General features: G+C 34.4%; 2 protein-coding genes and 1 non-coding gene across 3 annotated transcripts; 2 read left to right on the top strand and 1 right to left on the bottom strand.

Annotated features, from left to right (window-relative positions):
- The first annotated feature begins 2,950 nt into the window (after positions 1 to 2,950).
- Positions 2,951 to 3,023, top strand: TRNAK-CUU (transfer RNA lysine (anticodon CUU)). The gene has a single exon. It is a non-coding gene; the product is annotated as a tRNA-Lys (tRNA).
- Positions 3,024 to 5,494: 2,471 nt separating this feature from the next.
- Positions 5,495 to 9,054, top strand: LOC107889689 (transcription factor MYB3R-3). Its single transcript, XM_041076811.1, has 8 exons — positions 5,495 to 5,715; positions 6,111 to 6,262; positions 6,541 to 6,592; positions 6,730 to 6,787; positions 7,038 to 7,132; positions 7,220 to 7,323; positions 7,465 to 7,593; positions 7,728 to 9,054. The coding sequence occupies exons 2-8, from the start codon at positions 6,117 to 6,119 to the stop codon at positions 8,797 to 8,799; spliced, it is 1,656 nt and encodes a 551-aa protein (XP_040932745.1). The 5' UTR covers positions 5,495 to 5,715; positions 6,111 to 6,116; the 3' UTR covers positions 8,800 to 9,054.
- A 3,499-nt stretch (positions 9,055 to 12,553) lies between these two features.
- On the bottom strand, positions 12,554 to 25,475 carry LOC107889688 (E3 ubiquitin-protein ligase PRT6). The gene is made up of 19 exons (XM_016814211.2): positions 24,910 to 25,475; positions 23,644 to 24,753; positions 21,535 to 22,715; positions 21,289 to 21,429; positions 20,497 to 20,740; positions 19,694 to 20,416; positions 18,868 to 19,059; positions 18,098 to 18,774; positions 17,243 to 17,294; positions 16,522 to 17,161; positions 16,031 to 16,239; positions 15,147 to 15,682; positions 14,952 to 15,056; positions 14,747 to 14,813; positions 14,590 to 14,667; positions 13,550 to 13,618; positions 13,355 to 13,450; positions 13,116 to 13,268; positions 12,554 to 13,005 (listed from the first exon to the last, which is right to left on the bottom strand). Exons 1-17 carry the CDS (start codon positions 24,961 to 24,963, stop codon positions 13,376 to 13,378), a joined length of 6,153 nt encoding a protein of 2,050 aa, XP_016669700.2. The 5' UTR covers positions 24,964 to 25,475; the 3' UTR covers positions 12,554 to 13,005; positions 13,116 to 13,268; positions 13,355 to 13,375.
- Positions 25,476 to 25,816: the final 341 nt, after the last annotated feature.

Raw genomic sequence — 25,816 nt, 5'->3', positions numbered from 1 at the left:
TTTAGGAAATTTTAATGTTTGGGTAGTCAATTAAATGAAAAGGACTAAATTGTAATAGGTGTAAAAGTTGCTAGAATGATTAAATAGCTTAAGAGTCTAATGAGAAAGGATTTAAAAGGAAATTAGACCCAAAATTTATTTGGGCTGGACCGCAAGGGCATGAAATCAGCAGGAAAATTGATAAATTAAGGGCAAAATTGGAATATTGTAAAATTAACTAAATAAAGCTAGGACTAAATAGGAAATATCTAGATTTCTCTTCATTTCTCTTCAATTCCAGCAGCTAAAAACACCATAGAAGGGTTCTCTAAGCTGGTATTTCATAATTTTTGCACCAAGTGAGTTAATTTTTTCCTTTTTTCTTGTAATTTTTGTGTTTCTAAGACTTTTACAACTAAGTCCTACTATTAAATTCATTAGTTTTTGATTTCATGAATGAAATTGAAAGTCACCATGGTTGAGTGCTGTAAGTTTATGATGAAATAGAATGAAATTAAAGCTTTAATTTGTTTATGAGATGATTTTATTAGGTAATTTCAATAGAAATTGATTTTTAGGACTTAATTGTGAAAATGTTTGGAATTAAATTCTCTTGCTGAAATTTTGATTCCTAAAGGTTGTAAAATAGTTTAAGATGATAGAATAAAGTGTTAATTGAGAAAAATAAGCTCAATTGAGAGGCTAATTGAGTAAGGATGAAATTGTTATTTATTAAAAGCTTAGGGAAAAAATGGTAATAAACAGCTTGCACTAAAACAATTTTGGACAGTAGCAGTAGACTAACTTTGAAAAATCACCATAAATTGTAGGAATCGAATTAGAAGATGAACAAAATATGAAATTAAATTTTATTGAGTCTAGTTTCTCATAGAAGAAACGATGTAAGCAATGGATCTACAAATCATGAGATATAATGAATTTTGTGAGATAAGGTCAGAATGAATTCGAGTTCCCCTGTTCTGAATTTTAAAAATCATAAAAAATTGAATAAAAATAATTATGGGCTTAAATTTATATTTATAGAATTCTGAATGAGTCTATTCTCAATAGAAACAAACGAGAACATCATCCGAATTCTGTATGAAGAGATAATAAATTTTTAGTGAAGAAGGGTCAGAACTGTCAGACAACAGAATAGGGGTGACTTTAAAGAATAAACTGTACTTATTGGATGAACCAAAAATTCTGAAAATTTTATGGTGAGAAGATATATTAGTCTAGTTTCAGGAAAAATTAACGGATCAACGGATCTTAATTTGGAGTTCCGTAGCTCTATTTATAAATAATTTAGTAACTATGACTCAAATAGACAACTTTGAATAAACTATAAATAATAATAATGAAATTATAGAAATTGTTGCATATGAACTTGAAATGTATTAAATTGATAATTAAATTTATTTATTTAGATCCAGAAGATTCAAATACGAAGCTAGATCGAGGAAAGGAAAAAAGTTCAGGATTAGTAGATTTTTGTACACGAACAAGTATCAAGGTAAGTTCATGTAACTTGAATTATATTCTTAAATGCTTGAAATGTATGTTATTTATGTGAATATGGTTTGAATGTTCATTATATGAAATTTTATGAAACATTGACATATTTGATAAAAGAGGAAGAAATCCCGGTTGAATGAAAGGAAAATTTGATGGATCTCTGAAAAGGAATTGACGGTAAAAAGGATCTAACCCGGACGGGTGATCCTATCCTGATATAGCCCTCCCGAAGAATATGTGTAAAACGGATTTAGCCCGGACAGGTAATTCGAATTAGGGTCTGAGTTTAGCCTGGACTGATAATCCAGATCCAAGCTCATTAGAGTAATTGTCGTTGCAGGGGATTTAGCCTGGACTGGTAATCCCGACAATACTCTATGAGTTTATATTGCAGGGGATTTAGCCTGGACTGGTAATCCCGCTGCAAGGTTGAGGTTCGCGGGAGTGTGCTCTCTGAAATAGAAATGTGCGTACATAAATATGATTTGACGGACCTGCAAATGTACACTAAAAGTGTACCTCTGAAAATCTATCAAAAATTCCAATAAATTCAACGGGATAAATATGGAAAAATAACAAGGAAATGGAAATCATGGTATTGATGAACACATCAATCATGGTATATATTATTGATACATGGAAATTATTGTACTAACTTGAATGTTGAGTATGTGCATGTTAGGGTAATAATGCATTGACTGGATATATGAATGTTTATTATATTGTATTGAAAATATTAGGTAAGTATAATTTTTATTACATGAGCTTACTAAGTACAAAGTGCTTACCCTGTTTCATTTTCCCCTATTTCGTAGTGTTAAGAGCTCGGAGGTCGGATTTGGCCGGAGACACATCACACTATCAACCTCAGGATTTCGGTATATAAAGAAACTTAGTTTGGAAATTAATGGCATGTATAAGCTAATAAAGTAAATGATTCTGTGAAATGAATGTAAGGTCAGCCAATGGTATGGCTAACAAATCTTGGTTTTTTATAAATATGCGTAAATCTATATGCGTTAATCTATCTTGAAAATATGTTGAATTGAATTGGTTGATGTGGATTGTTTTTTAGTTTAAAATTGCAGGGAAGGTTAGATATCTATAAAGGGGTTATATTAAGTTTAAAAAAAATTAATTCGTAAAATCCGGTAATACCTCGTACCCTATTCCAACAATGAATACGGGTAGGGGGTATTACACTTCCTACTTAATTTCATCCTCATTCATTACCACCACTGCAACCATTGTGGATACTCTTTGAAAAAAATAAAACGATCTACCATGAAATGTGTTTTTTTTTTTCCATGAATGAGATTAAACCCCTGATCATATTGTTAAGATATGAGATAAGAAAACACTACATCATACCTTATGGTTAATTTACGTGCATTAATTTACATGGTAAGTTAACGGAATAAGTATAGGACTGTAGAAGTCCATCACAAGCAAAGCCCGTCTAGCTCAGTCGGTAGAGCGCAAGGCTCTTAACCTTGTGGTCGTGGGTTCGAGCCCCACGGTGGGCGATTGTTTTTCCTTTCCAGGTCTACCTCCACTGCAAACAGCAAACCCTCGCAACGGTAAATGAGAGATTTTTTTTTTTTTGTCTTTCTGAAAGAACAAAGATGTTTACTTAAAATGAGAGTAAAAGGCTGGAAATTCAGTTCTCGCACACCTGTCTTTTGCAGAATTTTCGACTTCATAAATGGTCCCATTCTTTCTTCACTCTTAATTTGGGATTGCCAGGCTTGCAGTTTTGCTTTCATATAAAGTTTCTAGCTTTTGAGATGATGGAAGAAACAACATTAAAATATGAGCAGCCAAGTTTAATTAACAATGTGAAGAGATTCTTGGTACTCTCTAGGATTCTGTTCATGGAACAAAGTGAACATTGAATAAAATCTCAATATTGGGTAAAAAAGAAAAAGTCACAAAATGATCAAGCAACCATTAAGGTACTTCAGATTTGGTGTTATGTAAGTTACATCTGACAAAGGAAATAAGCATTGGTTTACTATCTAGTACCCTCTTGGAGACCAATGCCTTCATTACCTGCAAATTAATGATTCAAAATCTGCAGAAATCAACAACCTGGTAGTCTATGAGGTTCAGTTTTCCCATAAAAAATAACCCCACAACCATCATTACTAACTCTGTAAACTGCAACCACCATGGCCCCACGCCTTCCTCTCACAATTCCTCAAACATGAATTCCAGACATGGCTAAATAGACGTGCTCCTTAATTAGTGGCTTCAATCTCCCCATATTTGTCATCAAATATCGAAGTTCCTTTTGTTACATCACGTTTAACATACCTCAAACTATGAAAATCTCAGCTCTGAAACCTCTACTTTGGCATATAAACAAACTTGTGCACAAGGCCTAAGGCATTTTAACCATTCACAGAATGGTCTTGGCCATGGCCTTGTGGTGAAACTTAATTTTAGTAAAAACAGAAAAAAAAAAGGGTCATTGTACCTAATGATTTAAACACTACACCATTACCATCTAGCTAAAAAGCTGAGAAACTTTTAAAAGAAAGAAAGAAAAGCAGTAAATCATGCAAATAAAAGCTTGTCTTTTTCTCCATACCTGCATATGTTATAAGCTTTTCCACTGCCAGTAGCCCCGAAAGCAAACATAGTAGCATTGAAGCCATGAAAGAACCCTGGAGTCAAGGAATTCACAACATTCGTTTGAGATTATCGTCTAGCACTCTCGATCGTGATTTATCAAGGGCTATTATAACAACAAGATAACTTGCTTAAATCAATAGATAAATCCTAAATAGATCTGATGATATTATCTCTAAAAAGTAGTTGTTTAATCATCAATATATAATAAGACTTTTATACTAATCACATCACTTCAAGGAAGTGGATTGGAAGGGTTAATATTTGAAGTCAACCCATACTTTTACTTTTGTCAACTATATCAGGTTCAAATAAATCGAACTCGGAACAAACAAATTTATTTAAGGACGAAAAAAAAAAACAATTTCGTTATAATAGGAAGCAGCAGCTTTTCCAACACCTTTCCTGTCATCAAAGATGAAATAATCGGCCGATATTATTATTATTATTTTTAAGTAGTTTACTTGCAAACTATTTATCTCCCCTAACCAAAGATGATGCTCCCAGTCAACATTGAAATAATCGGTTAAAACGTATCTTTCCATTATCCTCTCCTTTTTAAACCTCGAACACCATTGGCCCAATCCAACGGTGTAGAAAATACCCGCGAAACCTCATCGACTGATACTCGCCGAACGTGTTCGATATTTAATCACTATATGGGCCCGCTTTCTGTCAAACCTTAGAGTGCCGTTTGAGGTTTCAAACATTTTGCCAATTGCCACCACGCCACCCCTACGGATTCCTTAGGACCGTTAACTGCCGTTAACCTATAGGGTTTTTGAAGAAAACCTTTAAAAAGTTTAATTCTGCCTTCAGTCCCTATACCCTTGACACATTTAAAATTTAATCCCTTTACTTGTAATTTCAATAATTTAATTTATCTACTCTTTTTATTTCAAAATTGATGTTCCAAATAATAAGTCTGTCAAAAATTTTTTAATAAAGTGGATTATATGGTACTTTTAAAGTAAAATATTTACTTATATGGCCAATTTAAACCTGCATAAAAATCATGCAAGTAAAAAGAAAAAGTATTGGCATTTTGCTTCTCTTAGATAGTGCTGATCGTATTTAAAATAAAAAACTTACAATCCCATATTTAGTGACATTTTCATGTGTAATACTAATCATGTAAATAACTTTTTATTTTAAAGTTCCACAAAATCTAATTTAATGAAAATACTTCGCCGATGTTATCAATTAGACTTTAATTATTAAACAAAAAGAATTAAATTTTAAATATACAAAAAGTACATGAACTGAAAGCATAATTAGACAAAACAAAGCACGTCAATTCTCAATAACGGCAATAAACGGAGACGTCGGTGGATATATGTTAACGTTATAATTATAAAAACTTAACCTTTTTATATATTTTTATATTTATTAATTTTCCCTTTTTTGTGTTTCTGTCTCTCCTTTGTTTCAACGGGCGAGGATATTTCGAAACAGAGGAAGAAACGTTGGAGTTCCTTTTAACAAAGAACGTTTTATTTCTTTCTTTCTTTTTTTTTGGTTCTTTCTTGTTTGGCTCGAAAAGGATTTTTCTTGAAGGAGCTGAGATTGTTTCCCGCCACTCAGGTGTGTTTAGCTTAATGAATCAGAATTCTTTGGTTTTTTATTGGGTTTTTCTTTTCTTTTGATTCTTTTTCTTATTTATTATTTACTGTTTTGATCATGTTCCTTGAACCTCACGTACCTTGGATTCGTGAAAGTCTTTTTTTTTGGGGGGGGGGAGGTTAAACCCTAGAATTATGTTGAAGTGATGTGAGATTTTGGTGCTTTTTTATTTGTTTTTGATCTGATTAATGAATTTTAAGATCTGGGTTTTGTCTCTTTCTGTGATTGGCGGTGGTGTGATTGGAGATTTTGGTTAAAAGATGGGATTTTAGGGGATTGGATTGGTCATTATTGAAGGTTTCAACTTGTTTTGTTTGGTTGTTGATTATGATATCTGGGTTTTGAGATGATTGTAGAAAGAGATGACTGAGTTAAAGATAGAGGAACGCTGTCTTGAGAATAAACAATTAACCACCGCATCAAGTTCTTCTGTATCAGAAGGCGGTGGCAGTGCAATTGTAAAGTCCCCAGCCATATCCAGTCCAGCGCCAACATCACCAAATCATAGGTACTGTCCATTAATAACTTCTTTAGCATCTTTTTTTTCAGTTCAACTTGCTTCTTAATATGTATTTCTTTGCATCACAATTTGAGTTGGATTGTTATGTTAAGTGCAGCATTGCTGATTTTGCTTTTACCTCTAGACACTTTCCTTTCTGGTCGAGTTTATGATTGTAGATTGTATTGAGCAGTTCCTTCTAGTGCTCACGCTTTGTCGTTGGACCAATTTGAATTGAGTTTTATTATTTTGAAAGCTGAGAGTAATTGTTTATACTGAATTTTCAGGAGGACCACTGGCCCTATTAGGCGAGCAAAAGGTGGCTGGACACCGGAGGAGGTAATAATTACAATGCTCCTTTCTACCATGGATTCTAGTAAAAACGAAGCTTCAACCAGTGTTTAGTGGTTACTCATATTCATTCTTTGCAGCTGCTGCTTTTCTTTAACATCATTTTCCATTTTCATTTATTGCAGGATGAGACACTAAGAAATGCTGTTGCAACTTTTAAAGGGAAGAGTTGGAAAAAAATAGGTTTTTCTCAGAATCTGCCTTATCTCTTTTTAAAATTTTTACTCTTTTTATCCGATATCCATCTTTTCCAATGAGACAAACCTGACATTTAATTTTTTGCTAGAATCTACTATATATCCTATCTATGCTTTTCCTAACCTAAAATAAACCTAGGGTCATGATTATTGAATAAATGCATCATCTCAATTGAAGTAGCGCTTTCTATTTGACTTCCTTTAACTGATCTTAACATTTTAATATGCTCTTGCAGCGGAATTTTTTCCTGATAGATCAGAAGTTCAATGTCTACATAGATGGCAAAAGGTCCTGAATCCAGATCTTGTTAAAGGACCTTGGACTCAAGAGGTAGCCATTTTAGGGTCTTTCTTTTATGCTCCTATGCTTGCAGTTCACAAAACAAGCACTAAATTTTCTGTGGCTTTTCTCTTCCAGGAGGATGATAAAATTGTTGAGCTTGTATCAAAATATGGGCCTACAAAATGGTCTGTCATTGCTAAATCTTTGCCTGGACGAATAGGGAAACAATGCCGTGAGAGGTAATTTCATTTTTTTACTTCTTTTCATGTTTGGATTCCCTAAGAGCTCTTAAAAGTTCCAAAGATTTGCATATGATTTTCTGCCATCGCAAATGATGCCTGCCGTTTATGTTTATTCCATGCTCAATCAATGCTCTGCAGATGGCACAATCATTTGAATCCTGATATAAAGAAGGATGCTTGGACGTTAGAGGAGGAATTGGCCCTTATGAATGCGCATCGGATATATGGGAACAAGTGGGCTGAAATAGCTAAAGTTTTACCTGGAAGGTATCATTCCTTTCTAGTCAACACTTCCTCCATAGTTCAGATTTGAAAGCTTAGTCCAGTATCGTTGACAAAAGAGTTGATGGAAAATTACTTCTAGATCCCATTTGACGAGTTAGTGAAATTTTTTTATGCAGAACTGATAATGCAATAAAGAATCACTGGAATAGTTCCATGAAGAAGAAGTTAGATTTCTATTTGGCTACAGGGAAGCTTCCTCCAGTTGTGAAAATTGTTCTTAAAAATGAGACTAAGGATATAGAAACACCTGCTGCAACAAAAAACCTGCTTGTTTATTCAAAAAAAGAATCAGATTCCACTGCTCAAACATCATCCGGAACTATAGATATATGTAAGCCGGAGGAAGATGGAAAAGATCAGTTGGAATCCTCTACTCCAGTTCAAGATATGGCAGCTTCATCAAGTATTATTCCAAGTGAGTCTGTTGAGACTGAAAGTGCAGAACTCAAGCCCCAATCATTTGATGCTAATCCTTGCAGCTGTAACTCAGTGACAGTGGTGAAGTTCGAGAGTCGAAGAACCAGCTCTGCTATTGTCGAAGACAAAGTTGTTGAGACACAACTAAGGTCTGATACTCCAACATATGGTCCTTTATGTTATGAGCCACCTAGGTTACAAGGGGGTACTTCATTAGATTCGGATAACTTAAACAAGAAAGGCATGCAGCATGAGTGGACCTCTACTCCTATCACGTCACCCGTAAGTTTCTTCACTCCGCCTTGTGTGAAGGGCAGTGGTTTTGGTACTCAAAGTCCTGAGTCTATTCTTAGAATTGCTGCTAAGACCTTCCCAAATACACCTTCTATATTTCGGAAGAGAAAAACCAGTCCTAATAAAATAGGAAAACCAAACGAGGAAACAACCAAGAATAGGGTTCAATTATCTGGTGAACAGGAAAGAACCGAAAATAGTCGGGAACAGGCTCAATTTCGTGATGGGAGTTCATGCGAGAGTCCGGCTTTTCAAGGCAATAGCAGCATTGGCCCTAATTGTACAGCATTTAATGCGTCTCCTCCGTACCGGTTAAGATCTAAAAGAACTGCTGTTTTTAAGTCCGTGGAGAGACAACTTGAGTTTGCATTTGATAAGGAGAGGCATGAAGATAGTATGAAATCTTCGAATCTATTAGTGAATGGTAGCTCTTCGATTGAAGATTGCTTGCATGCAACAAAGATGGAGGTCACATAGGGCTTAAAGTGTAAGATATGATGTTCCAGTTCCCACTTGAAAAGTCGGTTCAATCTTTTGCTCAAAACATACACACAAAAAAGAGAAATTCTGCTAATTTTTTTTTCCCGAGGTTTTTCACATTGATTATAGGTAAGTTGTGTTTATGCTGATTAGATGAAACATCAAGGAATTCCCTCCCAAACTTTTCTATAGAAATAGATTAAACCAGGAATCATGTTTCTCTATCTAATAAGTTTTTGCTTTGCTCTCTCACTAAGTGTATCTGCCATAACTGTTGCAACAACTCGAAGGTCTGGGGTTGAATGCTCTTATGGGTAGTGTAAGAATTGTTTACTCAACAAAAACAAATATCATTTTTTTAAGAATTTTAATAAAGAATTATAAATTAAAACAGAAACATATATTAGTTATTATATAAATTAGCATACTTGTCTCGTTTTATATGTATGTCAAAAGAAAATTTAAGCTCAAGAATGTTTTCCAAATATATGATAAAATATTAGATGTTTTCATTAAAAAAAAAGAACTAAATTTGATTTTGTCAAGTTCTCTATCATCGGAGGGCAAGATAAACAGGATGATTTCGTAACCCTAAACGATATAATACTCCTATTTTTTGGAGGTGATATTAAAAAAAACCTACAATTAAATAAAACAGTCTGATACATTTGGAAAAGAAAAAGAGGAGGATGGCAGAAACAACATTATTGACAAATATACACCTGTGAAATGTGATAATTCATTATTAGAAACAATATTGGCAAATATACACTGGAATGTGATAAGTGTGTTAATGATAATTTATTATTAGAATATAAGGAAATGGTACGTGGTTTTGTTGGTTGTGAAGTTACACAGACTAAAACTATGAATGCATTTGGATTATATGAAATTCAACTTTTGACCAGATTCTTTCTTCACACTTGGAATACGCCAATTTTTCAAAGTATGATTGATCCGTAAGGAAAATTAGTATCAATGAAAGGAAAATTAGCATCAATGAAAGAACCATTCATGAAAGGTTATGGTTATATTTAAATGACTGAAATTTTTAACTAATTAATTAAGTCTTATCAAGGAGGATGTCACAGTTAATTGCAACAGTGATCAATTCTTGGTTAAAGTTTCAAAATGCGAAGATGTGTTGACATTTGTTTATGGGTTTTTTTTTTCTTGAAAATTCATATATCTAGTGCTATTGAATGTAAAATCAAGTGGCTTTGTTGATTGGAGAAAGAAGTTAGGAAAGGCAAATGAACAACTTCATGTCAAAGGTGAAAACTATAAATGATAGGATAAGGCGAAGTAGATGTTGAAGATCCATATGAAGGCAATTGTCAAGAAGCAATGACAAGTGTTAAGATGAATAAGAGCATAGTACACCAGCATTCAATCGTGATAATTCATGATTTTTTTTTAATTAAGGTCGGCTTAAAATTATTCAAGGGTCAATAGAACCAGTGAAGTCATGATCGAATAATTAGAGAATATATATAATTGCCTCGAAATTAATAGAACAAATAGTGATGAGTTAACCCAAAATACACTTGAAGAGAGTAAATGTTCATAATTTAAAACAATAAAAGTGAAGATTCTTAAAAGATGTTGAGGATGCATTTTTCTCGAGAGTGACTATTAGAAACATGAGGAATGAGTGCAACCATCGTTTAATAAAAGTGGTAAATACGTGAACGAGCCTCTTACTAATTTTACTATTCAAAATTGTAGGAGAATTTTATACCAAAAAGAAACATAGGAAAGGCATGAAGGGTCGCTAAGTTCATCGAATTATTAATGAAATGTGATGGTCAATAATCATACGCCAATAACAGAATCGAGGTATGAAAAGTAGTTATTCTACGAGTCTATGCATAATTTTTTTCAAAGCTAATGTTTTGGTGTTGGATTGCGAAATCATAAAATTCTCCCATTGAACATGAAAAGTGTAAATAGTGAAATTAAGGTAAATGTTTTATGAGGGTGGTTCTTTCTTCTCTCAATCTTTGCTTGAGAGAGAATGAGAAGAAGATGCAAAAATTTATAATAAATGTGTATATATCATGTGAGATTACTACAAAAAAAAAACTATTGAATTAATATATTAGGACAATGTTAGTGACGGCATTATATGACATTTGTTGGAGACTTTATTTATTTGATTAAAAAAGAAAAGAAAAGAAAAGAAAATTTTACCATTGAGATTAATTTCAATAAATTTATTTATGAATTTATTAATAAAAAAGAGATTGTTGTTTGTTAAGGTTGTAATAATTACATCTGACCATAAAAATTATGGAATATGTTTGAATTTATTAATAATTACATCTGACCATAAAAATTATGGAATATGTTTGAATAAATAGATGTTATGTGGTATGAAATTAGTGATATATGTTTGATGAGGCAAATGTTATGATAAAGCTAGTGTGAAGAGATGAAACATGTTCATGCGTTAGTGGTAGAGTCTTTGTATTTATTTTTTTTCGGTTGTATTCATAGTTTTTGTGTTGTTATCTATGTTTTTTTTTAATTTTTTTATTGTTGTGTTTTGCATTAGTTTGTGGTATTTTATTATCTTGTGTTTAGGATGCTTTTTTTTATTCAAATTACATACTTTTTAATATTGCTTATCTTATTTAAAAAAGTGAAGGGTTAACTAAGGGTATATTTGATAAATAATTCAAATTTTTCATTTCATTAAAAATGAAAATTTTCTATATTTAATTTTTTTTTGTATTTGATAAGATATTAGCCTTTTACTTAATATAACTTTTTTTAATAAAAAAAAGTGTCGATTATGATAAGTAAATAGATAACTACTTATTACTTATCACTTATCACTTAATGTGAAAAATATTAAATTAATTTTATTTTTTAAAATCTTATTTTTTGAATAAATTATTTTCTCATTTTATTAAAAATTAAAATATTCAAATTTATTTTAACCTTTATTCAAAACTATTCAAAATAAAATAAATAAAAACAAATTAATAAGATTAAAATTATAAAATAATGAATTTTAAAAAATCAAGATTTACTATTATCAGACATAATAATTATATTAATGCTTAATTTTAACTAATATATCAAACAATTTTATAATATAAAATTTTAGTACTAAACATTTAATAATTAATTTTTCAACATTTAAAATTTCAATTTATTAAATAAACCTTAAGAAAAAAAGGAATTATAATAAAAAGAATTATCGCTTATTTTATTATTAAAAGCTTCATAAGGTATCCAATTTAAACACAAGTAAACGAATATTATCATATCTGATATAAATCCCAATATTTGCAACTCCTTCCTTAATTCTTAAGCTAGGATTCATTCTTTTTTTTTTTTGTAAAATGTGTTATTTGCGAGAATCATGATTATCACAAATCTGATTAATTTAATATTTTAAAAAAAATTATCTATTTTTATTATTTACTTCAAAATTATATATTTTATAATTAAGTAAATTCTACACATTAGTATTCATAATTAGTTATTTAATTACTTAATAAATTATGAATAAATCTTATATCATAATCTTTAATTAGATTATTATATTTGCATGTATGATGATTATTTTTGGGTACATTTGCATGATGAATTGTTTAAAATTTATAGGATTTTAACGAAGTGGAAAGCATTTTCCTTAACCAAACAGAAAAACGAAGAAAACCCGGCTATCATTAAAGTAACACAAACACATTTAATGAACATTTGAAAAACAAACCAAAATCCATAATGATCCCAACCATTTAAAAGCAAACACATATACCGATTTATACTTTATATAGTAGTAGCCATCCATTTATACCATAAACATTGAAGGGAAGAGCTCCTGCTGCTGTCATGTGAAAATGTTAAACCGTGTACAACAACCTACATACCCATTGAAAAAAAAAAGCAGTTAACAATGAATTTAACAGCTTTACATTAAAGACGATCATAGCTCCACTTTCCATTGATGAAAATGGAAGCTCTAACCCATTGTCCCTACTATTGTTGCATCACTTTTGAAACCATTGTCTCCCATCAAGAAAGTGACTTATGCCAGAAGATATTCAACTGAATATTCATCATCGTGGGTCAAGTCTTTAGACACTAACGTCCACCGGTTTCATTCCTCAGTCTAACTATACATCCAGGAATAGCATTAGCAGCAAGCAGCGGAAGAGAATGGCTAAATCCGCCGTATCAAATTCGCAGCTGAACCAAGAGATAACAAAGAATAAAGGCTTTCAAATGATCATACAACTCCAAAGAACTAAAAAGAAGGAAAAAAAAAAGGGTTAATAAATAAAACTCCCCTAACTGACCTGATTATAGTTAAGTCCAGTCATAATGGCCACATGCTAACATCAAAATCCAAGATCCTAAGTTTGGAAAGTGATTTGGGGATATACTGGTAACCTTCAGTTTTGCAGAACCATTTTCTATGCACTTGATGTCTGGGTCAAATGCACCGGCACCTAAAACAAATAAATTAACCGAAGTGAACAAAACTTATCACAACCCCGAGCAAATCGAAAAATAAAAGCAGCAAAAGATCAATCACCAGCTTGATCATGAAACCAAACTAAACCATGAAGAAGGCGCCAATGGTAGTTTGTCCAAGAACCTTTGAACTCCGATCAAGGCCATGAGAAGCAACCTATTAAAGAGAAAATAGATATTATGAAAACCATAAAAATTAAAACGCTCGGTTCAGTGTCATTGGCAACGAAGAAAAAGAAAAAGTGCCCCAAATCACCATGTAGCTCAGAGCAGCATAACGTTCCTCATTCAAGTACAGTGGTTTTCCTCTATGCATTTCAATATCCTGAAATAAGAAATTGTAGAATAGTACAAATAGATCATGAGAAAACCCCTTCATATGATATGAAAAAATGTAATCCAGAAACACAATGAAAAGCAAAAATTTTAACGAGTGGCTACCATAACATGCCAATAGTATGGAATACAAATTTGAATTCAGACATAGTTCCAAGGAAATACATAATTTCCAAACAGCACTTAAAGCTTTTATACGTCTTTTGGCTGCAAGGGAAATAACCCAGCTCCAAATTTCTAATATTTTAAGAAAATTAAACTCAATTATAGTATCAAGTCATGTAGGTTAGCCTTCAATAATCAATCATCCAAAATTTCCAAGTCATATAGAATTGAATAGTAACCCAAGGAGTATTAAATGTTTTCTTGATTGACCTGAGGTGGGTAGGGTAAGATTATGCCTTCCTTTGGGGTCCAAGAAAACACCAATCCTTCATTGTCAGTAGTAATACCTAATTTTGTTTTGTCAAATCAGTTATTCAAATTTCCTTTTCAGGACAGGTCGCCATAAGAGGGTGCACCCAGATATGCAGAATAAAGTTGCCTGATTTTCTGTGTGTATGGTGGGATATTTGACTTAAACTTCTGCATTGGACCATCATGCCATCATGAATTATTCTCCAACTTAATTTACCTTAAGCACCACTAGGTCTGAAATAAGTAGAAACCAAGGCACAGCAAATGCTAAACCATTATTTCTATCCTCTTCTTTAACTTGTAACACATAGCAAGGTCCAAAAAAGGCTCATTAACTTCCAAACCTACTTGATTAAAGACATTATGTAGCTGGCATGTGTAACGATCACAACCATCCTTCACCATAAAGTAGTACAAGAGGCTGCAGGTGCAACATTATGATCCTATAACACTCTTAGTAATAAGTATTTTATTTGCTTTACCCTTGAGTTTCCAAACAACATCATTATTACAAACTTAGCTAATAAAAGGCCAATGCTTTACCTCTTCACCAAATGCATCCAAATATGGAGATGGCCAAGGAGCTTGTTGTGCACATCTTTGTAGCAGGATTGTTGTTCTCTATCACAATAATAAAGACTATTAGGCATTTTCATGAAATAAAAATCAAAGTTCCAGACAGTAACTAGGAGATCAATACCCTTATCAAAAGAAATACACCAGTACCAGCACCGCATGTCATTGCATGAACTGTGCATCCACTCTCACTAGCAAGGAAAATGTTGAAGAAAAAGGTCAGTGCTTATGATCTTGTATAAAAGCTTAACCATCAGAATAGTGAAGAATCATGGATAAATGCATGTGTAAGCACAAAATCAGCAAAAGAAAAAAAGTTGAACATTTACCCGCAGCATGTTTTCCGACTTGGAGAGCATAGTCTACCACACAACAGGCATAATGCAGGCTCATCAAGCACAGTTTTGCAGTCTGGGCAACATTGTTTTACATAACTGTTGGAAGAAAATGCTTTCTCATGAATGAAGATATTCTTGAAAAAGGTCTAATATTATAGCATGTCTAAGGACAAATTTTTAACAAACCATTGCAATAGGTCTTGATAAGCATGAGGCAAGGTCATCAACTTAAAGGGAACCGCAGGATTGCAGTAGAAAACATTTTGGAAACTGCAGGCTTCATATGCCTTTTGGAAATGATGAACCCATTTTAATGTAAATGATCGTGAGAGTTCATCATCAAGAATAACATCTATAGGAGGAATCTTAAACATTGTCTCCAGTTCTTGTACTTCATTCAGCTCCACTGAATTACTTTCAGTTGTATCCATCATATCAGTTGTCACATAAAATGACTCCCAAATAGTATCCCTATCACAGAATGGTGATGTGGCAGAAGATTTGAGCAATTTCCACAACAATGCACACCTCCGCAAATAGGGGAAACTCAATCTTCGAATCATTTCTTTAATATGACAAGAATGGTAAATATCATTTGATATGAAATACCAGCGAGCACAATCAAATCCACCAAGAGCGCCATAAACATCAGTAATCAGACAATGATGAGAACCTAACTCATTGATGTCATAATCTTGTTTCCGACAACATGAAATTACAGCCTGAAATCAGTATATCACATTCAGAAATTTTGTAGTGCCAAATTAGAGTTACTAGTAGTTTTTTTCATAGAAAAACAACGGCTTTGAGGAAAATTCCGTACAGAAATATGATCCTTAGAACAAATCCGTAAAAGAAAACATCTTTTACTGTTTGGGTAAAGCCATAGAAATATCTTCCTAGAAGTTTAGAAGTTCCATCGTTATTTCATATTGTTTCATTCGACTAGAAACATTGTCCATAACCAGATTTTGTTGTCTGCATCAGACAGCAGACAATCCAAAAGATTTTTTTTTTTTTTTAAATGTGTAAATAGACCAAAAGGTATATGAAGAGAGGTAGCGGCAAACCTGAACCACAGAGACAACATAGAAGAGATGCATAAGGGATAACAGGGACTCCTCACATGACATAAATGGGCATGGAAGACAGAAGAGAACCCACATCAATGATGAGAAAGGGTCATGAGCAAGAATAGGATCAGATGCCCGATTCCAAAATTGAATATCAGGATATAATGCTTCCTTATCATCATGTTTCAAAATACGAAGGAGATCATCTGTCAACACGCAATCATGAGTCCAACATTTAAAATAAGAATCCAAACCTAAGCCAGGTTATCTGCAGTTTGATAATTTTATATACACTTTGTGATAGACAAATCATCAATTAACCAGAATAAATCCTTCATAACACATCAGGAGTTTATCAAGAACTTGGATAACCATGGTTTCTATTTTAAAAATATCTCTAGAACCTCTAGAATTTATGATCAGGCATTCTGCATAAATATAAGTGCCAAATTTTCAAGTGTCTAGTAATAAATAGTGAAAAATCATACCTTCCCGTTTATGTTTGGTGCTGCGGTAATCAAAGGAAACCCCAGAACAAATAGACTGTGCAAGTAGTTGAAGACCTCTGAACCTTTGAAGAGCATGAAGAGAGTTTGTACTGCTAAGGTTCTGGACAACTCTTAGCAATAAGGAAAATATAAATTCACTAGAAGAATTAAATTCCTTATACAAAGAAGCAAGAGTATAATTTGCAGCCATAGAATTCTCTCCACTGCGTGCTGCAATTTCAGTTGACATAAGAGAATACTTGAGCGTATCCCATAAAATTATCGGGTGGCTTAACCTTGGAGATCCTAAGAACCTATTATGCTTTTTTGGAAAATACATTTTAGACAGCACACGAGAAACTGGTTCCAGATTGCGAATTGTTCTTTCTTTTCTGTGAAGAGAAAAAGCTTCAAAGAAATCAGACCTCCTAACCACCTTTGCAGCAGTTTTTAGAAGAGATAACCCTTGCTGAAGTAGAAGGGAACATGTAGCTTTGTTTGATGCAGATGGAGAACCTAACGCATGCACTTGATCAACAGTTGCAGTCCTAGGCAGCTTTCCAGCCTTCTGGAAAGTCCCTTTCACTGCAGGCAAGATAGAATTTGCTAGTCGACGACACACAGGACACAAAAATTCTCCCTGAAAAAGCAAACAAGTATAGAATTGACATCAAAGATAAGATAATAGTTTTTCAAAAGAACAATTTTTGGGAGCTTGTACCTGATCAGGATCCACATTATGTGCCCCCTCAAAGAGACTTCTCTGAACATGTCTGTGATACAGAACAGAAGATATATTAAGCAATTTCATGCAAACGAAATGCTATGTGGGCGCATGCATGGACAAACACATTATGGCCATTCATAGTTTCCGAGTTAAAAGGCATTTCAGCATCTTTGGATTCCATGTTAAATGGAACTACAAGCAAAATTCAAAAACCATCCAAATCCGAACAAGATTCCTCAAGGTGTTTTCGAGGTTCAACCATCAGAACTCACAGTCATAGAAAGGCATTCTGAGGTTGAAATTAACCAAGGCTACGAAGGTAGGTAGTAGATGTTTGAGGATTCAAAGGCTCATAAATACCTTATCTGCCACTTGAAACATGATATTAACTTACACAAAAACTTGTTACTTTGACAAAGATCATAGAATACTTTTGTTTCCTTTAATTTCTAACATATATTCTTTCATCTAAGATATATCTGAAATGCAACTGAATTTACAAATTACGACGAAAAAAAAAACATAAACTTTCCCAATTGTCACTCTTATGCATCAAATTTCAACTCAAAACTATTTTAGGTATGGAAAGCTCCAATTTCGTGATTCATTTGTGTTAACAATAGGTTTCGGAAGACATTTTGAGTTAACCCTCACAAAAGGACAATATGAAGTCCAAAAGAAACAGAATCGAAGTATGAATTCAGACCACATATTTGCTGCAAGAAAGATAAATCTTATATAGTTGCATGTGCTTTTTAAATTTAATCTCTTACTGAAGTTCAGAATTATGTTAAAGATAAGCAAACATATCCAATAAGAACTAAACCGATCCTTATTAAGAAGACTTACCTCTCTTTTAGTGATGATAAATAACGATCAAGACAACCCTGATGTACAGCATGCCCACAGGAAGAGAGATAAATTCCATCACAATCTAATGGGCCAAATCCATCATAAAAAAGAGGCTGCAAAGTGGACTCTGTCAAACCTCTATTACTATTAATCTTTTGAGAAGCCAAAGAGTTTTGACTAGCCTCACTTGACAGGGCGACAATATATTTCCCAAGTATGTCAGATTCCGCAGCCCTGCCATTTTCTGGAGAACTTTCAGCACCAGAGGATATTTCATCCTTTTGAAAGCTTGAAATTAATGAATTATTATTCATTTCCTTATGAATACACATGTACATATCTTCTTCCAGTGTCTCCAAATCACATGCAGTACTGTGCCTATCATTGCTAGATGCAGAAGGTGCTTCATTGCTCCTTGCTGAAGGAAACCGAGACTTGACAAACTCAAGAATGACATTTACTTCACTGCTTTGCCCCTGCTCATTATTGGTGAACTCAACAACTGGATTTTCAGTCAGCTGCAACGACTGGGAAGCCAATCCAGAACTGCTGGAAGAGTCATTTGATCCAGATTGGTAGGTCACCCTATTTGTTGGAATAGAACCTTGCTCCTTGTCTGACCATCGATCCCATGATGGGGGACCTCTATCAACAAAACTCAAAATCCTAGATTTCTTTTTTCAAAAATAATTAAATGTTAATTCATGTAGCAGGAAAAAGATTCCATCAGTCTCATGTAACAGGTAAACCAAAGAGCAATCACTTACTTGGAGAAGAATCAAGAAAGAGAGAGGACTTTTGGAAGTAGTATCATGACAAAGAGAGCAACTCTGTTGCACGTCACCTTCTGTTTCATGTTCAGCATCAGAATTGGACATTTCTGAGTCAGATTTTGAATCATCATCAGCAGCAGAAGTGATGCTTGACAGAAATTTGGATTGCTCTGCTTTCATTTTAGCCTACAGGAAAGATTACAGAATACAGAAATGCTTCAAACCCACTAATGAACTAATATACCGAGATCATGTTCCATCAGTTCAACATCGGCAGTTTTGATGGGATCCATGATTACCAAAATAGAAGAGTGCAGAATTGACACAGTTAAAGGGTACCATTCAGTTGGTTAATCAATAGCCAGGTTCCACACCTAGCACTTAATTGCAGGAAACTCTCAGATTGACATTCAATACAAGTTTTTTTTTTTTAACTAGACCAGTAAATAAATGACACCTTTCATAAACCAACAAGAGGAAAACTCCTTTAATGAGGAGACACAAGACCACTTACATGACAATCCCAGAATCAGAAGAGAGATAAGTCAGGACCGCACATATGAAAATTTACAGTGTCCATGCATAAGCCTTTGTAATCAATGTTAGCAGAGGAGCAAATTGGTAGAAGTTGAGATTGTCTAGATGTTTTACCTGCACCTTATTAATACTTTCATTTTAAAATTTCTCACTGACAGTTCAAATGCAATTCAATTTTTGTCCTACTCCATAAAATTTAACAGCATTTCTCTTTCAAAGCGCAAAATTCTTTCACTTTTATTCTCAACATAAATTCAAATATAATTCTAAGGCAAAATCTCACCAATATTGCAGCTTGTTTTTCACGAGCCTTCGCCTTGCGCAGTTCACCATCAGAGGCTGAACTTGATGTAGTCCTATCACTATTCAGGGTAGATTTTGATAGATGGCTGACCATTTCGGGCACAAGTTCTTGCAGTTTGGTCATGCACTGGGAATCAACTTCAGCAAACTTCCTCAATAAACTTTCAATCAGAGGAGAAAAACTGCAGTTGCTGGATTCTAAGTAGCTTTTTTTATCCTCTTGCCAATGCATTCTCAATAATGCAACAAGAAGCGATAACAAACTTTGTTTCCCAGCTACATAGATTAATGATTCACTAATTTCTTCACTAGCAAAAGCTATCAAAGAATTTGAATCTCCAATATGACATTCCATGCCACTAGATCCATTCAACTGCAAGTAAATGTCTAAAGCTAGTGAAAGTAAGTGCAATGCTGTCATCAGGATACCATCAGGAGCACGTGATTCAGTGAATTTATCACTGAAAACAGAATAAAATAACACTGCACGAATAATCTGAAGAGTAACTCTGCAAGTAGCAATTCTAGCGACACCCTCAAGAGGAGGATATATTTTAGTCCACCGAGGCAGCTGAGTAGTCATTGGAGAAACACCACAGAAACGCAAGTATCTTTCTTCTGCAACTTGTAAATCCCTCGAGTTCCAACGAGGGTGGTACAAATCCAAGTCCTTCCAGAAGGCCCAATGCAATGAATACATTCCCTGACATACATCAATATAAAAAATTATTTTTTTTTCAACCCATAGACATTGAAAAGATGTTTCGGACCACAAGCTCCAACCTGATTAAATCCTGATGGATTAGAGTATACAGCAACCCTGTCTAAGATTTCTTGAAGCTGATCACACTTAGAAAGGTCTCGGGGTAGAGATTTCACAAGTTGACTGCGAGTTGCATCTCCAATAGCTAACTTATAAATCAACTCTCTTTTCAGACTGTCAGCTGTATTGCGTCCACAGAATCGCCTTTCTTGTAAAATTTGCATAATCAGAGTGAGCATTTCCTGAACAAGAACTGGCTCGTACCTGAAAGCAGCATCATTTAGCACAGTAACAGTGAAATTATATCTAAGATGAGGTCTAAAGTGTGCATAAACTGTTGGTCCATGTGCCATTTCTGCTGTCCAAAGAAAAAGCAACATTAGGGGATAGAAGGAAATAATTTTTTTTTTTTAAATTGTAAATGGCAGAAAGAGTGATTTCACATTAATAAGGGTTTATCATGCTTCCATTCCAGTGGTGAATTAGAAACATAATCTTGCTTCTTGTATATTTACTTTTACTTTATAGCAAATTTTGAGGAACTAAAATATAGGCTCAAAAACCAAGACGCAACACTGCAACCTAGTCAATCTTAAATTCCTACAAAATCGGTGCATCCATTCCTTGAAGACGTTCATTCAAATGGACAAAGCAAGACTAGAAAAAGGTATTTCCATTATCCTTACTAGTAAACCATGTTATCCACATTCAACCACATAAATATCTAGTTACTTAGGCATTTCTTCAAGGAACTAAATGGCATTAAAGCACTTCAGTGATGTAAACTAGGAGTTATGGGGATAAATGCATACTCGTTTGATCTTTCAAGACTTAGAGAAAGGTAATCTAATAGCCCAAAGCGCTCTAGAATTCTCTTAACATAGAGATCTGGAGGAGCTAGTGCAGCACAGCACTGCAGCAAAAATAAATCAAGCTCCAAACCTTGTTCAGACCTGCAAGCAAAGAATACCATAAAGAACTTGGCAACTAAAACTTTGAAACTAGAGGGGAACCTTGTCCAGCTAGTTACATCCAACATATAAAGCACAATCACCTACCAGCGAACCGAGCGATACCATTCACAAGATACTAAGGCTGCATCCCCATTCTTCCGCCACATCCCAGCAATCACTTGAGCACAAAATACCCTAATCCTTAAGGGATGCTCCATAACAGAAGCAGAGAAACCAAAAGGGTGGCAGCCAACAAGGATGTGATCAAAGAAATCAGCATAAACTGCTGATAATGAACTAGTCGAACAAGAATTAGTTATATTTGGCATTACACGTTCACCATAGCACATTCTTAGTGCCTTTTGAAAAAGTAAGGAAAGTAATCGATGTAATGGGATGTGAACAGATATCTCTTGTGAACTAACATCATAAATAATATCAGGCCACTCGCGTAAACTCAAAAGAGTGAGTAGTCCCACGCCACTGTCTGTCTCCATGGCACTGACATCCAAACCCATATAACCACATGCACCATCTGAATTTTTAGCTATCTCTGTGCCATCACTGGCTTGATGTCCACTACATACAGTTGAAGAATATGGTGGGCAATGATTTTCACTTGAACTAGTTAGTCTTCCAAAATGTTTGCCTTTCCTGATTTTGTATAATGTCTTCTTTATTGCAAACAGATTGCTACCATAAATGCCACTACTATTTGAAGAAGACGTACTCTTAAGAGCTGCAGAGGTACCATCACCAACTTCCAACCATGTCTCCATAGCCCTTAAGCACTCCTGTATTAACCAGATGACAGAGGAAGGAATTAGAAGATGGAATATGGAATTGGATCCAACTTCAGTAGCCTCTGACACACTCCTCCCTGTTACACTACAAACAGAACTTTCTTGGGATAACTTTCCTACTTTTGCATGCCTCATACCATCTCCATCATGCATGTCTTGCTTGTAAATATAAGGAAGGACATTTTCACCTTCACTTGTGATAACAGAAAATGCCCCGTCTACCAGAAGGGAGTGAATATTAGCAATAGAATGGCCTAAAAAAAAAAGCAAATGCATAGACTCATTTTCTTCTTCAATATGGATGCCAGTTTCCCTCTGTATAGAGTTCTTCCCTTGCACAAAAGCCAAAAGCTTTAGCCAAGTTCTTGAGGTGTCCTGCTGCTCATGAGTTGCATATATGGAGACTACATCATGGCTCATAACAAACCGAATATCTCCAATTACATGGTTAGTGGTGTCATACAAACTTCCCCACTTAGCGGCCTGAAAAAGAATAGAACATAACAACTTAGACCAAAAGAATTTTATTGCATTAATACTAAGATATAACATTATCACGAGTTATTGTTTTCATAAACAACATGACATAGATTGTGAGCAAACCTCATCACAACTAGGCTCTATTTTGCTTTTTATGCCAAAATTGTATAGCATTCTAAATTATGCTAATTCACCTACATTTATATGGAACATGTCGCTCAAGTTTATTACCATTTTCAGGATTAAAGAAACTCAACAATCGACCAACATACCAATTTTTACTTGTACATGACCTTATAGCATCTACCATGGTTAAAAATAATAGTAACTTTTTGTAGAATTCCTAGGAATAGTAATATTTTACTGTTGACCAATAGACCTATTCCACTCATATAGGACCCTTTAGCATCAACTATTAACCTACATACCTATTTACTATCAAGCTAACATTTTTTTTTTTTGACCAAGACCAAAACCTAAGACAAAAATCAAGGCTACGCAGACATCTTTAGTTGCAATCACAACCTAAAAATTATCATAAAGTTTCTACAACGGTTCATACATCACAAACATAGAGATTGTCTTTGTCTTTTCTCTATGCTAGCTTCTTTTCTTCCCCCCAACAGCCAACAGACAATCTCAAACTTTTGTAGCATTTTGCTTCAAGAATAGAAGGCGCACCAATTAAAAGCATGAGGAGCACTATGGCAATATGCCCATAAGACTGAACTACTCATGTATGCCTTTACTTTTCACAGTTGGCACTTGGCACAAAGGAATTACATGCCTATCCAAGAAGCCATTCATGAAGCTCATCTGAGCGTGTGAACAATTAATTAACAAATTAGAATAAATTATGAAGGTTGTAATGGTGCTATGTCAAGCAATTTTGGCCCAGTTCATAGAAGGAAACAATAACAACTGCAATTACCTGCAAATGGCCATCTTCGCAAGCACAAGAAATAAAAATGTCTCCCAAGCATTCAAGTAGCATGCCCAATAGGTTCATCTCCTTCACAAGACGAGGAGTTAGTGTTGGCACTGTGAAGATTTGGACGGAGAAAGTTGAGATTAGTGGGTACTTATCATTGAGAATGCTGCCACTGCCCTCTTTTATGGCGTCATTTATAACAGTAGGGTAATAGCTTAAAAAAACTTTAGAAAAATCATTTTTGAAGATAGGCTCTGCCAGAAATTTCAGGAGCAATTCATGGAGTTTCTTCACAACATCATCACCTAGGAACCTCTCTGCTCTGACCAGAATACCCAACAAACCATCTAAAGAAATCACCCTCCTCGACACAAAACTGAGCAAACTCTCACTACATTCACAAAATTCTAAAAGCGTCTCAACAATTACATATGTTAACTCATTCGCAGCCTTCCTTTGCAGAGCACCACGATTACTTGCTCTCATATTTTCCTGAAAGATACCTTCGGCCGAGAATAGCTTATGTTTCCAACAAATATAGAGTGCATCAAGCACCGGACCAACAGAATTTGCTAAATTCTCAGGAAGTGGTTGAATCTGTTCAGCACCTTTATGCTTAGAGCAAAATCCCTCACGTTTCCATGCAGTTTCGTCCCCACAGTCACAGCAACCACCACCCGTGTAAATAATAGAGTAATCATGATCCTTGTGATTCCCACTCTGGAAACAAGGAACACAAATAGCACAAGTCGGATCATGCTCACATGTCCTGCATGTATAAGCAATGTCATTCAATCCCCAAACCATACCACAAACACCACGTTGACCAATACTTGATTCTGCCAGGTTGTTCAAAGCATTCGCTGGCTCACCTAGAAACATCAGCCACTGTAACCAAACCATGCTCTCGCGAAAATGATCCTCCATAGTTGTAGACATCCTTTCAGACTTGAACTTAGCAGATTTTGTACACTGAGCCACTTCTTCAGCAGTAGGAAAAATAGCAGAAACTACCTCAGGCAACGATGACCCATTAGTGATAACAAATTCAACTATCCCCTCATAACGCCTATCGAGGTACTCCGCTGGAATCCCTAAAGCAGCTAGCCTCTGATTATGAAATCAATAAAACCTCTTTTAGATATTAAATTCAATTTTAACCAATTCACATCCTAAGAGATTAAAGAAAACAAATCTAAAACTTCAACGTTTTTCACATTTAACCAAATTGAATTATCAGAATAAAAATAAATAAAAAGAACATACCCGTACGACTCGATCACTGGGCTTAAGCGGCTCAGGATCGGTAGTCGATTCCATTTTACGACGGGAAATTAAGTGGAAGTAACGAAGCAGCCAATTGGCGCAAGACAAACACGGCCCTAATCTGGAGCCTTCTTCACTCCCCAGGTTTACTTCTTCCACGAAATTTATCAAATTATCCCCAACCAAAAAAAAAAAAAACTAATGTCACGAGTCCTTAATCATTCCCAATTCCCAGCCATTTCACTAGTCGTTCACTGTCAGCGGTGAGTGAACCAAACAAGCCTTCAAGTTTCTCACTAACTATTTTTCTTCAATTCTGTTATTTATATAAATGAATAACAAATATCTCTCCCTCTTCGCTTAGCTTTCCTTTCCATTCAGGCGGTGGTTGAAAATCGTCTGTAATAAACTAATCTCTGAAGGAATAGAGCATCTTGCTGTTCTCCGTTTGGATAATAATCTCATTGCCTCTCAGCGCTTTTTTTTTCTTTGGCCAGATTTCTCCGTGCCGTCCTTGATAATAATAGCGTATAGACAGGAGGAAAAAAAATTAGTACCTTCTTGCTAATTTTCACTAGGAAGTCCAGAATTAAAAGCGGGGTTTATAGTTTTGGATAAATTCCACTATTAGTCACTAAATTATGGGTATATTTTTGTTTTGGTCACTTAACTAAAATGTTACAATTTGGTCACTAAACTATTCGAAAGTTTTCATTTAAGTTGTTAAACTACTCAAAATTTTTTATTTAAGTCAATAGGCTATTAAATTTCTTTTAAAGAATAAGTTCAATAAACGAGCTCCAAACAATGATTCAACGAACGGTATGACAAATTAGTATCTATCGACGAGTAGAAAAACATATTTAAGATCCAAGCAAATCCAAAAATCAGTGTCGAAGATCGGAAA

Source organism: Gossypium hirsutum, chromosome A09 (genome assembly GCF_007990345.1).
Source record: "Gossypium hirsutum isolate 1008001.06 chromosome A09, Gossypium_hirsutum_v2.1, whole genome shotgun sequence".
Taxonomy (NCBI): Eukaryota; Viridiplantae; Streptophyta; class Magnoliopsida; order Malvales; family Malvaceae; genus Gossypium; species Gossypium hirsutum.
This window is presented reverse-complemented; position numbering and strand designations above follow the sequence as displayed.

What these genes read in the sequence shown, in the direction of transcription:
- LOC107889688 (XM_016814211.2), bottom strand. Translation starts at nt 24,963, where the DNA reads ATGGAATCGACTACCGATCCTGAGCCGCTTAAGCCCAGTGATCGAGTC. An exon ending in ATAATGTGGATCCTGATCAG is followed by an intron (nt 17,162 to 17,242) that starts GTACAAGCTCCC and finishes TTGCTTTTTCAG; the next exon opens with GGAGAATTTTTGTGTCCTGT. An exon ending in TGGATGCATTTGGTGAAGAG is followed by an intron (nt 13,619 to 14,589) that starts GTAAAGCATTGG and finishes TTCTTATTTCAG; the next exon opens with GATATTGAAATGCATAGAGG.
- LOC107889689 (XM_041076811.1), top strand. Translation starts at nt 6,117, where the DNA reads ATGACTGAGTTAAAGATAGAGGAACGCTGTCTTGAGAATAAACAATTA. An exon ending in CCAACATCACCAAATCATAG is followed by an intron (nt 6,263 to 6,540) that starts GTACTGTCCATT and finishes CTGAATTTTCAG; the next exon opens with GAGGACCACTGGCCCTATTA. An exon ending in GCTAAAGTTTTACCTGGAAG is followed by an intron (nt 7,594 to 7,727) that starts GTATCATTCCTT and finishes TTTTTTATGCAG; the next exon opens with AACTGATAATGCAATAAAGA.